At 40.0% G+C, this 17,325-nt stretch overlaps 1 protein-coding gene across 3 annotated transcripts in view; it reads left to right on the top strand.

The window, feature by feature from the left end:
• The first annotated feature begins 6,194 nt into the window (after positions 1-6,194).
• Positions 6,195-17,325, top strand: part of skic3 (SKI3 subunit of superkiller complex) — a 73,633-nt gene continuing 62,502 nt past the window's right edge. For 2 of the 3 annotated variants that reach the window (XR_013786297.1, XM_079450665.1), the window contains exons 1-7: positions 6,195-6,367; positions 6,510-6,653; positions 6,811-6,902; positions 6,995-7,070; positions 7,219-7,362; positions 11,664-11,762; positions 11,866-11,974. Coding sequence is in view for 2 of the 3 variants with exons in the window: in XM_079450665.1 (XP_079306791.1) it covers positions 6,200-6,367; positions 6,510-6,653; positions 6,811-6,902; positions 6,995-7,070; positions 7,219-7,362; positions 11,664-11,762; positions 11,866-11,974 (832 nt within the window). In the remaining variant the exon portion in view is untranslated. The remainder of the gene's footprint in view (positions 6,368-6,509; positions 6,654-6,810; positions 6,903-6,994; positions 7,071-7,218; positions 7,363-11,663; positions 11,763-11,865; positions 11,975-17,325) is intronic. The other variant, XM_079450666.1, reaches the window with a different exon arrangement.

Raw genomic sequence — 17,325 nt, 5'->3', positions numbered from 1 at the left:
ATACATACCGGCTGTGTATATGAAACTCTGACCTCAGTCAAAATGATCAGTCTCGAATCAAATAGATTCATCAGACACATGATTGCCCATTATGAAATGTAGCCAAAACTAGACTATTAATCCTTCCTATTACCACTTCAGTTATAAAAGAGGCAGAGGCCAATTTTAGATGGAATCAAGCTGTTCTTGCCAGCGCTAACAGCCACGGGGAACTCACACGTTGACATTAGATTCACGGCGAGGACAATTTTAAAATAGGCACTAGTATGTTTATGATTTAACTCCAGATTCTTGATTTACTAGTATCAGGTTAACTACTGGGGTAGGAACCTTGTGTATGTGGTTGTTGAAGGGGGGAGTAATAATAAAGTCGTGGTTCAACGAGTGTGCAGCTGTGGTCCTTGTGTTGAGCCTCCTATAAAGGTTATGGTGTACCTATAAAACACATAACATGGTGTCAGAAGTGAAAACTTTGTCTTAACGGACGTCTACAAATAAGGGATAACACAGGATGCAGGCTAGTTGTTTATTTGTTTTCTCTCCGCCGATTACCGAAAGTTTACCGAAAGCGAGCTCACAGGCGGCAAAATGAATCAGTTTCCCCACCAGAGAAGTTCACATTCAAAGCCAAAGACTGGACTAAATGGATTAAACGCTTCGACAGATTCCGCATTGCATCGGGATTGGAGACACAAGCGGACGAAAGTCAAGTGAATGCACTGATTTACACAATGGGGGAGGAGGCGGAGGATATACTGGTTTCCCTGCACCTCAGCCCAGAGGAAGCGAGTGAGTACGACACAGTTAAGACAAAGCTGGATGCTCACTTTGTAACACGCAGAAATGTGATCTTCGAGCAGGCAAAGTTTAACCAGAGGCAGCAAGAAATGGGCGAGTCGGCTGACAGCTTTCACACAGCGCTGAACTGCCTAGCGGATACGGGACTCTGCATGACGAAATGGTGAGAGATAGACTTGTTGTGGGTCTGAGAGATAAACGCTTGTCAGAACTGCTACAACTTGATCTCGAACTGACTCTAGAGAAAGCAATTAACAGACAGCTCAACAAAGCGAGCAGGTGAAGAAGCAACAAGAAATGCTAAAAACTAACTTCAAAGCAGATATCTCTAACGCTCAGCTCGACAGCATGCACGCGCGACAACTCAAGCAGATACAAAACTGAATGAAAGACAGGCACAATGCAGCAGATGTGGTGATTCAAGATGGCATAGCCTACAACAATGTCCAGCTAGAGAGGTAATGTGCAATAACTGCTGAAAAAAGGGACATTATGCCAGAGTGTGCAAAACCAAAAGAATGTGTGAAATGCATGTAGCTACAGTGGTTGAGGACACCGGTGAGGAAGTTTCATTTCTGGGTTCACTGTCAGCGGACGCAAATGACAGCCCATGGATGACAGACATACATGTGGAGAATCTCAATGCACGCTTTAAAATTTACACTGGCGCTGACGTCACCGCTATATCTGAAATGCTGTATAACCAGGGCCAGTTCCGCAGGCTGGAGAAGTCAACGAGGGTTCTGCTGGGGCCAGGAGGGACTCGTTTGAATGTGAAGGGCAAGTTCAGAGCCACTCTCAGAAAGAACAGTAAAAGTACTTAAGAGGTACTAAACAGTGCACACCACTGTTAGGCGGGCTTGCTGCAGTGGCACTGCAGTTGGTCGCCAGAATAAATAACATCAGCCTGGGCTCCAAAGAGACAGTTAAAAGGGAGTTCCCAAAGCTTTTCTGTGGACTAGGTAGAATGGAGGGCGAGTACAAAATAGTACTGGAACCAGGCGCTCAGCCTTTCTCCCTCTCAACTCCCAGGCGCATCTCACTCCTGCCAAAGGTTAGAGAGGAGCTGGACCGTATGGAACAGCAGGGAGTTATCGCAAAGGTGGATGGGGCCCACTGAATGGTGTGCGCCTATGGTGGTGGTGCCAAAACGCACGGGCAAGGTCATCTCTGCTAACCACTTTCATAACTCCGTTCGGGTGGTATTGTTACAATCGCCTGTGTTCAGGGATCTCGTCAGCACCAGAACATTTCCAAAAGCGCAAGTCTCGCATCTTGGAGGGCCTGGTGGGTGTTCTGTGTCAGATGGATGATGTGATCATTTAGGGAACCACACAGACGGAGCATGATGAGAGACTGTGGAGAGTACTGTCGCGAATGCAGGAGACGGGAGTGACGCTCAACGACAAGTGTACGTTTTCTACGTTTTCTCGTGCAGCGATAGAAGTTCACCAGGATAGTTGAAGACAGTTGGTTCTTCTTCAGTGTCCTCAGAAAGAAGAGACGCTGGTGAGCCTTCTTGACCAGGCGTGAGGTGTTGGTGGTCCAGGACAGGTCCTCCGAAATATGACTCCCCAGGAACTTAAACCTTGAAACACGTTCAACAGCCATCCCATTAATGTGGATGGGGTTCTGTGTGCATCCTTTCGCCTTCCTGAAGTCCACAATGATCTCCTTTGTCTTGGAGGTGTTAAAGAGCAGGTTGTTGTCTGATCCTCCTTGTATGCAGTCTCATCGTTGTTGCTGATGAGACCAATCACCATTGTATCGTCTGCAAACTTGATGAAGGAGTTAGATCCGTTCACAGGCCTGCAGTCGAGTGTGAAAAGGGAGTAGAGAAAGGGGCTCAGTACGCAGCCCTGTGGTACACCAGTGTTGAGGGTGGTGGTGGTGGAGCAGATGTGGCCTAACCTAACAATCTGAGGCCTGTTCGTCAGGAAGTCCATAATCCAGTTGCAGGTAGGGTTGTTAATGCCTAGGTTTCCAAGTTTGATGATTAGGGTTAGAAAGCAGAGCTGAAGTCTACAAACAGCATGCGTGCATAAGTCTCCTTATTGTCCAGATGTGTGAGTGCGGAGTGCAGTGCCATGGACACTCCATCATCTGTGCATCCGTGAAGACCCCAGTGAGCTGCTCCGCACATGCCCTGAGTACGCGACCAGGGATGCCTTCTGGGCCAGCAGCCTTACATGCGTTGATCTGGCTTAGTGCAGTGTGAACATCATTGGAGTTAAGTGTGATGATTGGGTGGTCAGCAGAGGGTGTGATCTTGGTAGCTGTTTCTGTCATGATCCTGCCTCTCCTTGTCTTGGTTTTCGAGTCTTGTGGCAGGATCATGTCAGTCCCATGTGTTTTGTGTGGAGAAGGAGCATTGTTTTGGTTTAAGAAGCCATGCTCTCTCTCCAGTGTCGCGTCCTTTAGTCCCGCCCCCTTGTTTCCCCGGTTAGCGGTCCATTAGTGTTAGTCTTGTCTCCAGCCCTGATCCATCTTTCCCTTAGTGTTTCAGTCCCCTCACCTGCCTCGTGCAATCCTCCTGTTAGCTTTCCCTTAGTGTTTCATCCTTGTCACCTGTGGCCACTCTCCCTGTGTCATCAGTCCTTGTTAGTGTTTCCCTTTATCAAGCCCCAGTTTTCCCTCTGTCCCTTGTCGGTTCATTGTCATTATATGTTATCGTCATCCCTGTTGAAGTCACCTTGTTGGATTGTACCTGTTCGTGGATTATCTTGTTCCTGTTCTAAGTTTGTGGACTTCTAGTTTATTTATTATTCTTATTACCCTGTTGTTTTGTCCCCCTTGTGGGAAGTTTTAGTTTACATTCTTGTCTTGTTTTAGTTAATGTTTTCCCCATCGAGGGTCTTTGTTTAAATAAAGTTTTGTTATTTAACTCTGCTGCCTGCGCTTGGGTTCTGTCCACACACCCGTGACAGTTTCCTTATCGTCTCTCTTAAAGCGAGCATAAAAGTCATTAAGCATGTTCCGTGAAACGGCATCTGTGGCTATGGGGGTGGAGTGGTTGGGTTTGTAATCACTGATGGCCTGGATGCCCTGCCACATGTGTCGAGGGTCAGAATTGGAAAAATGCTCCTCTAGCTTCAGCTTGTAGCAGTGCTTGGCCTTTTTGATGCCCTCTTCAGATTTGCCCTAGAAGTACTATAGGCCTGTGCATCATCCGATCGGAAGGCAGTGTTGCGTGCTTTCAACAGGAGGCGCACTTCCTTGTTCATCCATAGCTTCTGATTGGGGTATGAGGTGATCTGCTTCTGAGTTGTGACACTATCAATGTTGGAATTGATGTAGTCCAATACAGAGGAGGTGTAACTGTCTATGTCCGTGTGAGAGCCACTAGTGGCCTGAGAAGCAAACAGACTCCAGTCTGGTAGAAACCTTTCCTGGAGTGAAAAGTCTGCCCCCGCAGGCCACACCTTGATGATCTTCACTGATGGCTTCACACGATTGATGAGCGGTGAGTTCTTGGGGGTGAGGAACAAAGAAAGGTGATCAGTGGGGGACGGGGGTCGCGGCGTAAGCTTCAGCCATGTTTTACAATTGTACATTTTTAAATATTTCTGTATTTATATTTAATGTTAAGTCAAATTATTTTTTTAAGATGAATATCAACAATATCAACAACAATATCACCAACACAGTATTATTTATACATGTGATTTCATGAATTTTCAAATGCAATGTACAATATTTAAATCTAAATTGTTATTAATCAATAAACTGTTTGCTTTGTATTTGGTTTTAGTATTTCGGCTTATTAAAATACCAAGTAGCCTTGAGGGTCCCTCAGAGAACCGCACTTCAAGAAACGTACCTTGAGTTTCCGATAAAGGTTCAGTTGGTGTGACATTGTGAAGAACCCCAATGGTTCCTTAAAGAACCTTTAATTTTTACAGTGTAAGTCAAATGCTCAAATTAGTAATTCTTCTTGATTTTTGTTTATCATGTGATGAATAAGCTTTAAAGTACTTTTTTAATTTTTTTAGTAAATATCTGTCATTTTTTTAGTTAGCCTACATACATGGCATTAAATGTCAGTTAAAACTCGATAAGCAGATTTCAACCCACACGATCAATATACAAATTAATAAATTGTTATGACCTTGGTAGGACACAGTTTACTTTCATTTATTTTTTTATTTATTCATGACATTTTTACAGATGAACTAGCTTCAATCCCTTGAAGGATTAAATCCTGGTGCTGCAGTTTGAAAGGGAAGAAGAACAAACAGTCCTTCCAAGACCTAGGCAAGTTTTGTCCTAACTGCTATTAGTCATTTGAGGGTCATTAAAAAGTTTTGTTTTTCTGTGTTAATATATTTAAAGTATTGCTATTTTATCATTTGTCATTCTATTTTTAGGGGCAACACAAAAACATTTTAAGGAGATGGGGCAACTGATGTAGACAACCTCTTTTTTACACATTTTTAAAATATACTCCATAGACAATTAAAATGATAAACAATGTTTTGATTGATCAGTTCTGGATCAATGATGCAAACTAATAAAAAGTGAGAAAGTTAATGATTTTTTAAGATGGGCCATAATAGGTTTAGAAAAGATTTATAACTTCCCAGCGACATCTAGTGGTGTGATGTTAAAGACGGTTTTAAGGTTGTCGTGAAAACTTTTAGTTTAATCTAAAACAACGTAAAACAACGTTTTAGATAAATTAACCTTAATGCATGTAAATTGTTCAACCTATGGCGACACTGCAATGAATAGCTATTTCACATAACAGTTATTAACTCTACAGTTCATCTTACTGTTGTCCTTTTTTGTTTGTTTTCAGATGATGCTGAAGTGAAGATGGTGGACTTGAATTCCTCTTTATTTAATTATAGCCTATATTTATCGTTCTTTATTTAATTCATAATCATGGTATATCAAATACTAATTTTATCAATTTTGAATTATTTTAAAGTTTTATTGTGTTGCTGCGGTATGCAGATTCCCTCCACTGACCCTTGTCAATCATGTCCTCATAATAATCCCCAGGCTCTGAAGTGGCTTAGATCTCTCTTCTCTCCACCTGAGCTGGTGTGTGGTGATGACCGCACATGGCGCCGTTGTATTGTGGATGCTGTACACTGGTGGTGGTTCCACCATATGAATCATGGCTTCATATGATTGTAAAGTGCTTTGTGTGTACAGCAATACATAATATAGCGCTATATAAATGCCTCATTCATTCATTACTTCATTGTGTATATAGGTATAGTTTATTAGATAATTTTCTGCTCCGAGCAACAAACAATCTATAACACATAATTTTAGACAGATTTTTTGCATTTAGGTAAATCCTTTTACCTAAAGAAAACTTTCCTAACCAGTAGGGAACGTGCGGATATCTGATTGTCGCGCCGCTGTAACGCAACGGGTTCGTCCCTGTCTAATGACGTCGTTGCAGGACCCGCGCATGCGCTATTTGTCACTCGCAGGTCGCTACAGAAAAACAACTTCGGCAAGTAACATGTCTAGCAAAGAAGTTAAAGCTGAACTGAAAAGTGCTAGAGAAGCTATTAAAAATAAAGATTTTAAACAAGCTTTGAAACATTGTAAGGTAGGTGGTTATATTCACCTCTTATAATAGAATAATATCTGCATATTATGTAGAGTTCTGCGTCTTACACATTTCTGTGAGTTAGTTGTTGGTTATCAGAACAATTTTGCATGATTAGGCAAGTACATGTTTTTTACACCAGGTTGTTCTCAAGCAAGAAATCAATAACTACAATGCTTGGGTGTTCATTGGCGTTGCGGCCACAGAGCTGCAGCAGCTTGATCAGGCCCAGGCAGCTTACGGGAAAGCAACCGAACTGGAGCCAGAACAACATTTGGCATGGCAGGTATGTCAATTTGGGGAAATTTCATGAGTTCACAATTATAGTGATTATTTTGATGATATAGACTCTAGACTATGATTTATTATTTGCGTAGATAAGTGTGTTTGGACATTGCTTATTTAAACAAATTAAACAAGCATTTTAATACTTTTCCCCTTAGGGTTTAGCAAATCTGTATGAAAAAAGCGACCAGGCAGATTTCAAGGCCAATTTGCCAAAGGTTTATCAGAAACTTATAATGTTATATGAACCGTAAGTAACATGGACATAAGGAGTGATTTGCTCTCTGATAGATCATGCTGATTACGGTTCTTCTTGATCTTTGTCTTTCTCTTCATTTGCAGGACTGACAAAGCAAAGTGTTGTGAAGCAATCAAGAAACTTGTGGACATCTATCAGTCGGAGAATAATCATTTGAAGGTGTAAAATGTATACAAATTGTATTAGAAAACAGATTGTGTGATGTTACAATTAAATATGTACATTTTTAGGAAAGAGTAATTCAAATATGCAACATATTCTCAGAAACACTTTTTATATGCAGTTATTATCTGTTAAACAAATGCAGGTGGCCAGAGTGTGGCAGAAATTGATACAGGTGAAGGAGGGAGAGGATGGAGTCCAGAATTTAGAGCTGCTGGAGCTGTGGATGGAGATGACCAGACTGCTGCAGGCTACTGTGGAGCATCAGGACACTGAGACTCAGCAGCACGTCAGTCACATTTAATCAATACTTTGTGAATTCTCTCATGCCCTTAAAGGGATACTTCACCCCAAAATTTTAATTCTATCATCATTTACTCACCTTCGATTTGTTCCAGATCTGTATACCGATTTTAACAAGACTCGTCCGATTCTAATGCTGGTCAATTGCATACAGTACTATACAATGCTAACTAGTTTTTCTGCATGAAATTTATTTTACTGAACATGAATTGGATGAGAGGAAAAAGTTAAGATAAAAATACAATAAGACAACATTACATCTTCAAAGGTGATTTTTGCTATCCAATATTTATATTAAGATCATTTACTCATATTTAACTTTGAACATTTCTTTAATAAAATGAAAAAAAGTCTGTAATTTTGCCATTTAAATATTATGCTCAAGAGAAAACGTTGGATTATTTAGACACGCAACTCATTTCCTTCATGCAGTTAATTAATAAACAATTGCTATGGGTCTTTTTCATGCTATTGCCAATATGCCAATGGTGTTAAATTAATTAAGAATCGGCCGATTAATATTGCTGGCAGTCACAATTTTCTATCCCTAAATTGTATTGCAATGTGGAGTGTTTTTTCAATATTAACATATACTCAAAACTAGATTGCAGATTTAAAAGTGGTAAATGATACAGTAACCTTAGCACACGTTTACACAATGAAAAACTGAAAAGTTTTGCCATTGCATATTTGAAAAGTTTAATGTACACATAAGTGTTATCAAAACAGTCTACATATACACGGATCCAGGAAAACACGGATGGCGATGTTGTGTAAAGAAACAGGACATGCCTTGGCGTGTACAGTTATAAGCCAAAAGTGTTTTTTAATACCGTTGTTTAAAGTCTGGCGTCTACCGTTGTTTAAAGTCTGCCGAATGTAAATAATGTGTCTCCGCTGGTCTTGGTGCAGCAAATCCACATTTTGCAAGTGGAAACATTTAGCAGTGAGAGCTCACAGTACAGGAAGCCGCCATATTGCGACTATGCGCTAATACGCATACGCAGACTTCTTATCGGGCCTATTGGTTAACGTTGATAAAGTACTAGTTGTTGGAGATTTTAATATTCATGTAGACAGCGCTAAGTATGCACTAAGAGTTGCGTTTACAGAACTACTACACTCTCTAGGAGTAATACAACACATCAAAGGACCCACTCATCATTTAATCATACACTAGAATTGATTCTCACGGAGCTGATCTAACCAATATTGATATTATACCTCAAAGCGACGATCTTTAAAAGGTTTTTAAAATTGCGTGGAAAGAGAGTGCAAATGGTTATAAAAAGGGCACTAAAAGCTGCAAAGGCTGAGCACGTCCATAACCTGATAGAAACGATTAGCACAGTTGCTTAATTAACAAATAAACAGACATCACCCGACCTGGTTATTCCGCCGGACCTTGGTAGCAATGAATTCTTGAAATTATTTACAGAGGTAATCGAAACATACGAGACAAAAAAGTAATAACTCAACCTCCAAGTCTGTCCTATGAATTAGTACCACTACCAACCATCGCCCCAAATGAAGCGCTCCAGTGTTTTTTACCTATAAAACAGGAGGATTTAAGACACGTAAACCAAATATTTTGGATTATAACCTGCAAATTAAAGGATTTACTGTTACTCCAACAAATAAAGTAAAATATCAAGGTGTTATATTAGACAGAAACCTGTCATTTCGAAATCACATCTCAAATGTCACAAAAACAGCATTTTTCCACCTTAGAAATGTTGCCAAAGTACAAAATATTCTGTGTTTGGCTGACGCAGAGAAGCTTATTCATGCATTTGTGACCTCAAGACTTGACTACTGTAATGCACTCCTTAGTGGCGGTCCTGCATCATCAATTAACAAACTACAGTTCTAACCAGGTCCAGAAAATACTTCACTGGCTACCGGTTAAGTATCATAATGACTTTAAAGTTATTTTAATCACTTATCAAGCCTTAAAGGATTTAGCCCCTACCTACCTAACAGAGCTTCTATCACACTACAACCCATCACGCTCTCTAAGATCTCAAAACGCAGGACTTTTGATAACACCTAGAATAACTAAATCCACCAAAGGGGTTCGAGCTTTCTCATATGTAGCACCTAAACTCTGGAATAGCCTTCCTGATACTATTCGAGGATCAGACACACTCGCCCAATTTAAATCTAGATTAAAGACACGTCTTTTCAGCAAAGCATTTACTTAAATGCAAAATATGCTAAATAAACGACCTGGAACTGCATTTATTAGATATTATTTACTAGAATCATTGAACTTATTATATAAAACACCATATTGTATGTTTTACTTTTTTGTGTTTTAAGTCAAGTCAGCTTTATTTATAAAGCGCGTTTGACAATTTTCATTGTTACAAAGCAGCTGTTCAAGAAAACATTGACTATAAGCAAAACATATAAGTCAAAACACGCTCAAATATCAGACAGGCTTTAAATTCCTATATGCAGTGTCAATTAAATAAAACTAGCAACCCCACGGCAAGGCAAACAGTGCAAAACGGTATGCAAACGGTCGTGGGTACCCCCATAACTCCATTGGAGGAGAAAAAAACCTCATAGGAAACCAGGCCTAACCAGGGGATTCCAGTTCCCCTCTGGCAAAAGCTGCAGCCTCTGCACAAGCTCGACAGTGCTTGCACAACAAGGCAAAATAAAATAATTATTAGATTTAAGATTATCATTAAAAATTTTGTAGAGTCGCCACATCATTTGTCCAGCTCTATCATCACAGCATTTGTCAGGTCTGGGCATGGACTGTGTCCTGCCCGCTCAGGTAACCTTGGACTGTGTCCTGCCCGCTTTGGTAACCAATGAGACAAGACTGGCTGAGAGTAGAGTACTGTTTTGCACTCTTTGATGCAACAAATGCATCCGTTGTTATTGGAAGTGTTCCTGGTTCCGGTTGATCTAACTAGTGCAACCTTAACCTTCAGAATATATGATAGTGTTTGCAAGATTAAAAAGATGCGTCTTTAGTCTAGATTTAAACTGACAGTGTGTGTCTGCCTCCCGGACAGTGCGGGGAAGACTGTTCTAAAGTTTTGCCAGATAGGAAAAGGACGCCTGCACTTGATTTTTAAATTCTAGGTATTCCCAACTGACCGGATGCCTGAGAGCGTAGTGCACATGAAGGACTAGATACAAGAGAACGAGAACAAGAGAAGTTCACCACAGTAGTGAGGAGCTAAACCATGCAGGGCTTTATAGGCAATAAGCAAGATATTAAAGTTAATGCGATTGTTTATAGGTAACCAGTGCAAGGTTGACAGAACCGGGCTAATATGCTCATACTTTTTTGTACATGTAAGAACTCGAGCTGCCACATTTTGGACAGGTTGGAGTTTTTGTAATAGGCCTGCAGGGAAACCACCTAATCAGTAATCTAGTAATCTAGTCTTGATGTGATAAAGGCATGATTTAACTTCTCTGCATCTGATGGTGACAGCATATGACGTAGTTTAGATGGAAAAACGCAATTTTACAGGTGTTGGCGACACCACCTTTTTTATATTGACTATGCATTCCAGTATTCGATGGAATTGCTGTGTTTCAAAAGGCTTCGAGGAAATATAATGTTGCGTATTATCAGCATAACAGTGAAAGCTAACTCCTTTTTATATCTCCTAGAGGTAGCATGTATAATGCAAAGAGCATAGGCCCTAAGACTTGTGGTAGACCGTACTGGACTTTTAATTTGCCTGACACCTCATTGTTTATTGCTACATATTGAAAACGGTTGGATAAATAAGATCTAAGCCATTTCAAAGCTATTTCTTTAATGCTGACATAATTTTTGAGTCTATGTAGGAGCGTGCTGTGGTCAATGGTGTCGAAAGCAGCACTAAGATCTAGCAGCACCAATAAGGAGAGAAAACCTCGGTCAGACACCAAAAGCAGATAATTTGTGACTCTGATCAAAGCAGTCTATGTACTGTGTAAACTCTGTAATGTTCTCTAAATCCACACTGGAAATCTTCATTGATGTCATTCTTTTGGAGGAAGGAAGGAACATAACCTTACAAAATTATTTTTTTGATTGTACTGTCCCTTGCTTATTACATACACATTTGTGTCATTATCATGAATTTAAAAGTTGCATACAATTTTTTTTCCAATATACTTTGTTAAGCACTTGTCGGGTGCTGTTCCTTCACTCTTTGTTAAAATGTACCTTTTTAAAATGTTTTAATTAAAAAAAAAAATATTTTTAAATTAAAAAAAAAACATTTACATAGATTTCTAGTTTACATTGTGTGTTATCTACTACAACAGTTGATGTTAGCATTTGAAAGAGCTTTGGAGCTGACTGTAGATGTACCCAGCGAAGCCCACAGGAGCCTCACAGCGAATTACATAAATTGTCTTTCTAAGGTTGGCAAAAAGGCATCATTTTTTACTTTTTTAAACTATTATAATGATACAAAACAGTTATTAATTTTACAAAACAAATGTTTCTTTTTTATATCTCATATAGCTTCCTAATGAGGCGATCAAGCTAAAAGAGATATGTAATGGCACATTTTCTCTCTATCCAACCTTCTTCTACCCTCTAGAGGTCCTCAGTGAGCACTACATAAAAACAGGTCAGTTTTTTTATACATTATACCATACATTGTGTGGTCATCCAGTCCAAAAACTGATTTTAAAGGCTTTATTATATTTTGTTGTCTTGAGATGTAATAATAATATTACAATTGTTTTTGCCCCAAAATAAATTATTTAAGAAATTTTATGAAACACACTGCTGAGCTCAGCAAAAAAAAAGGCCACCACTTTACAACGTCCAGACAAGTAAAGAATTAATCCAGATGCTTCTGTCTTCTATTACATCACCAAAAAACACCAATGTCACAGTGCCTTAGGAATAGAGGTCGACAGATTCATAGTTTTTACCCACCCATAGGTTTTACCTACCCATAGTTTTTCATGGTTTCCTGGAAAGCTTTACTGAGATATGCAATGAGAGAGTACAGAGTAAAACAGCAACCCCACGAAGCGTAAATAAAAATAATACTGACGGCACATGTGATGAGTTTGGTAAAAACGGAGGTCGGAGCCAGCCACAGATGGGCTGGTCAGCTGCAAGTGGTTTGGATTTAAGCCGCAAGTGGGCTGGACAAACAATCGAATCGTGCCTGGCCGCGTTTGACCCCTAAAGCCTGGTTCGATTGACAAGTGTGAGTGCTCGCAACCATGCTCGGGAGCGGTTCACGTACTGTGCCCTGGCCTGGTTGAAATAGGTGGAATGGAGCGTGGTTTGTTTTGGAAAGGAGGCAGTATGAGCGCAAATTGTGCCTGAGAATGGAACCTAAAGCATGATGTAAATTATGCGACTGTCAATTCCTCCACGAGATTCAGTTGTCACTGTAAAAAACATCTGATACACAGCACACTACACGTGCAGGCGTGTGTCACCACAGCCGAAACTACTCAAGATATTAGGTTTGTCAAACATAATAAAATGCTGTGTGTAAGGGTTAGGGTCTTCACAGCCCCATACACAATGCGTCACTGCCCCCTGTTGGACAAACCGCAATATTCACATACATCAGTTGGTGGGGGAATATTTTGTTATTTTGAATATTGAATTGTATACTAACCCCAATCCAAACCCTAAACCTAACTCGCTTGAAAGGGCAACACAATCTGATGGTAGCACAAAATGTAAGAACAGCAGTGATGCATTTATTTATTATTAACATAAATAGAAACTTCATGGCTTGCAGTGGTTTAGATAAATTGTGGTTTCTGAGATTGAAATGGCTATAATTATTACTTTTGATCAATGTAAAGACATTTTTCGTTGCTGAGTGTTTATTTGTTGAAACTTTTATAATGCAATGCTGGCCGTAACTTCAAATGGTATTGAACTTCTGGTGGTCTAAAACATGCTTTGCTCATAAAAAACTTTGTTTTGTTTTATTGTATATCCATTTGATGAGTTTGATTAACTGTTATAAAACTAAACTTAAAACTACAATGAAATGTACTTTTTAAGTGTTTTCATTCCGTCTCTACCTCCTGACATCCTCAATCACCACGTGAAAATCCAGCCTATTTGAGGCATAAGCTCCTCCCACTTGTTTGTGGAGTTAACTCCTCCCACCTGCAGTTCTCCGGGCTGCACAAATCACTACTTGCAAGTGAGACTACACTTTTTACGGAGCAGAATAGGCTACATTATTTGCGGATTTAAAAGTTTGACAATGACAAGGTAGAGCACATTGCAGTACACAGGACATGTTCAAAAGTAATACATTTGTAGACTGTATGCTGCTTTAATGGAGAACAGCAGTATTTTACAGACAAGAGTGTGCTAATAATAGTTGCCGTTTACCTCAAGTGTTAAGGACAATGTGAGAGAAAATGCATGCAAACATGTTTAAATTTCACGACTGTAGTATGGGTGGCCATTTGTCAGTAATAGTTTGTGTTGTATGTGTGTTTTATGTGACACACACAGATCCAGAGATTACAGAGGCAACAGGATCGGCTGACATGTAAATTAAATTTATTTTTAAGTGAAGAAACGCATATACACACAATATAGTACCTCCAAAATCACCAAGCTCATGTTTATATTTTGCACAATAAATCGATGAAGTGTGTTTTCTTTCCTCAGAATGTACCAAATTATTGATTTGGCAACTCTTAATGTTCCTGGCATCTTTCTGATGGATTTGTTGTAGGGCTGGGCGATATGGCTTAAAAAAAAAATCTCCGATTTTTTCACAACAAACCCGATTTTCGATTTTAATCGATTTATTTTTTCTATTTAAAAACAAACTACAACTGACAAAGAACTTGCTCAAAACAAATGTATTCTTTATTTTGTTCTGATTTTCCTTTATGCAGTTTAATCTAAATTTCCCATTGGGGCATAAGTGTAACAGGAAACAAGCCTTAAAACATGCTTATAAACGAGATGGCAGGCCCTGCCATTGTAAACAGTGAAAATGTAGCTTATCAGTTTTCTAATAACCTCAAACTTACAGTGACACAATGCACCTTCAAAATAACTTAAAATATGAAAAAATAATTTAATTGTGTCCCTTTTTGGTCAAATAAATGTGGCAAAAATGACTAAATTAGAATGTACAAAAATACATACAGCAGTGGTATTCATAAAGTGCAAACAAAACTTTAAACAGTTTTCCTGAATCCCTGAAATTGTAAACAAAATGAAACATCTACATCCATTACTTTAGTTTCAACATTCTTCATTTACACATTTTTAGCCAGGAAGACAAGCCTGTCTACTACCTCTGGCTTGAGGCATGCCCGGTTACATGTAACAATGCCCTCTCCCACACTGAAAAGCCTATCTGATGGTGCACTTGTAGCAGGGACAGACAAGTGTTTTTTGGCCAGATTACTGAGCCTTGGGAAGTTTGGTTCGTGACGCTTCCACCACTGCAGTGGATCAGTGTCTGGGTGTGTCGCTACCCTCTCAACAAAATCCATGTCGCAATTAGACGCGAGCCGCTTGCCAGAAGCCCCTCCCATGATGCGTATTTCACTCACGAATGGCGCGAATTAAACGCGCAAATGGCGCGAATTACACGCGTGAATGAAGCGAGTAAAATCAAAATGTTCTAGCGTCCAACTACTCGCGAATAGCGCGTTTTATTCGCGCAACTCGCGTTTGGTGTGAACACTCGAGAGCGTCGGTCGTAGAAGTTAAAGAGAAAACCGATTTTCATTAAAAAAAATCGCCCTAAACGTCAAATTCGAGTTAATCGATAAAATCGATTTATCGCCCAGCCCTAATTTGTTGTGTTTTTGAAATCTAACTATGGTCTGTTAAACTTGCATTGAGATCTCCCTGAACCGCATGATGCGGGTTCACAGCAACAGCTTCCAAATGCAAATACTACACGTAGAAACAACTCTAGACCTTAAATAATTTCTTCATGAATGAAGCATGTTAAAGGAAACACCCATACTTGTCTATAAAACAGCTTTTGATTCAACTGTCCAATTACTTTTGGTACCTTGAAAAAGAGGGGAGCTTCATATTGAAGAGCTATAATTCCTTAACCCTTCAGATAATCTGGATGTGAATACACTTTAAACAAAAATGAGAGTATGCACTTTAAGCCACTATCCATTTATAACACTTTAACTCTTATTCATTTGGCTAAAATAAAAATAAATATTTATGGACCTAACTTTGTTTCAGGGTATTTAGAGATCTTAGTTTTTTTGTGTGTTTGTGGAAAAAAAACATTAGTTTTCACATATTTTACCTTAATTCTTCACCGCTGTCACTCTTCTCACAAAACGATCCGTTTTTTTCTGGTTTCTATGAAGTCCCACCTTCCAATACGCTATAATTGGTCAAGCTAACACAATCTATTGTATGGTTGGGAATCACAGGATACCTCTGGACACACAACGCAGTGCTTTCTAACAAGAGTTTTCTGTAAATCAACTTCTGGCACATATTACAGCTTAGTTTATTTTATAGAAACGTTTCAGTGCTTAGACCTGGTTTATCTTTAATGCAAAAACATGCATTCCCAGTAGATTAAGGTGAGAATCAGATCTTCATATTTAACTTTTAAAAAGACATGTTAAGTCAATGCAAAGATGCGATAAACATACTTGCGGTGTGATTCGCGCGAATGAGGCGGCGCGAATGACGCGAATTGAAAAATCTGAAACAATCAGGAGTCTGCTCTAGTAGTGACGTGAATTTGACATAGCGAGCGGAGGCAGAAATCTGAAACAACAATGAAGGACTGCGCCTCCGAAGGATCTGATGGACCCAGACATGGCGCTGAACGAGTCTATGTCTATTTTCAGCCTTCCATCGCACATATTGCGCAGCTACCCTCTCAACAAAAATCCATGTCCGCCATTTCGCAATTTGACGGGAGCAACCGTGAAGAAGCCCCTCCCTTGACGAAAATTTCACGCCCGAATGAAGCGAGTAAAATCCAAATGTTCAAGCGTCCAACTACTTGCGAATAGCGAGTTTTATTTGTGCAAGTCGCGCTTGGTGTGAACACACAGTTATGCTTATGACACACAGATCTACATCTCGTTTCACCCAGACGATACCACTGTAGCAGCTCGCATATCAGCTTGCCTAGATGACATCTCAGCATGGTTGAAAGGACCTGCAGCTGAACCCGACCAAGACAGAACTACTCGTGTTTCCGGCACAGCCCACGGTCCAACACGATCTCACCATCCAGCTTGGCAATTCCACTATCACTCCCTCCGAATAAGCCAGGAACCTCAGAGTCATATTTGATGAACAGCTGTCCTTCAATGATCACATTGCAAAGACAACGCAATCATGCCGATATAAGGTTAGACCCTACCTCACTGAGCATGCGGCACAACTCCTTGTCCAGGCCCTGGTAATCTCAAATGTTGGACTACTGCAATGCTCTCCTTGCTGGTCTTCCTGCAAAGGCGATCAAACCACTTCAGCTGGTTCAGAACGCAGCAGTACGCCTCATCTTCCAACAGGAAGGGCTCATGTGACACCCCTTTTCATCTCTCTCCACTGGCTACCGGTTGAAGCCCGGATCAGATTCAAGTCACTGATGTTTGCATACAGGACTATCACTGGATCTGCAGCGGCATACTTTCACTCCCTACTACACTCCTACAGCCCATCAAGAACCCTGCATTCAGCAAATGAGAGGCGGCTTGGAATGCCTTCTCATAAGGGCACTAAATCCTTTTCCCGCTCATTCTCCTTCACAATTCCTTCCTGGTAGAACATTCTTTCCAATGCGGCCAACCACATCTCTCACAACCTTCAAAAAACTACTTAAAACACACCTCTTCGGCGAAAACTTGACAGACAAATGAAAAAAAAATTACACTAACCCTCTCAACAGGTAGTGGTCAAGCTTTTGTTGAAACTAGTAACTTTGTATAAGCACCTATTGTACTATTGCTCTTTGTATGACAT

This window comes from Barbatula barbatula (assembly GCF_947034865.1).
Source record: "Barbatula barbatula genome assembly, chromosome: 2".
NCBI lineage: Eukaryota > Metazoa > Chordata > Actinopteri > Cypriniformes > Nemacheilidae > Barbatula > Barbatula barbatula.
The sequence above is the reverse complement of the archived record's forward strand: the minus strand, read 5'-3'. Positions and strand labels throughout refer to the sequence as shown.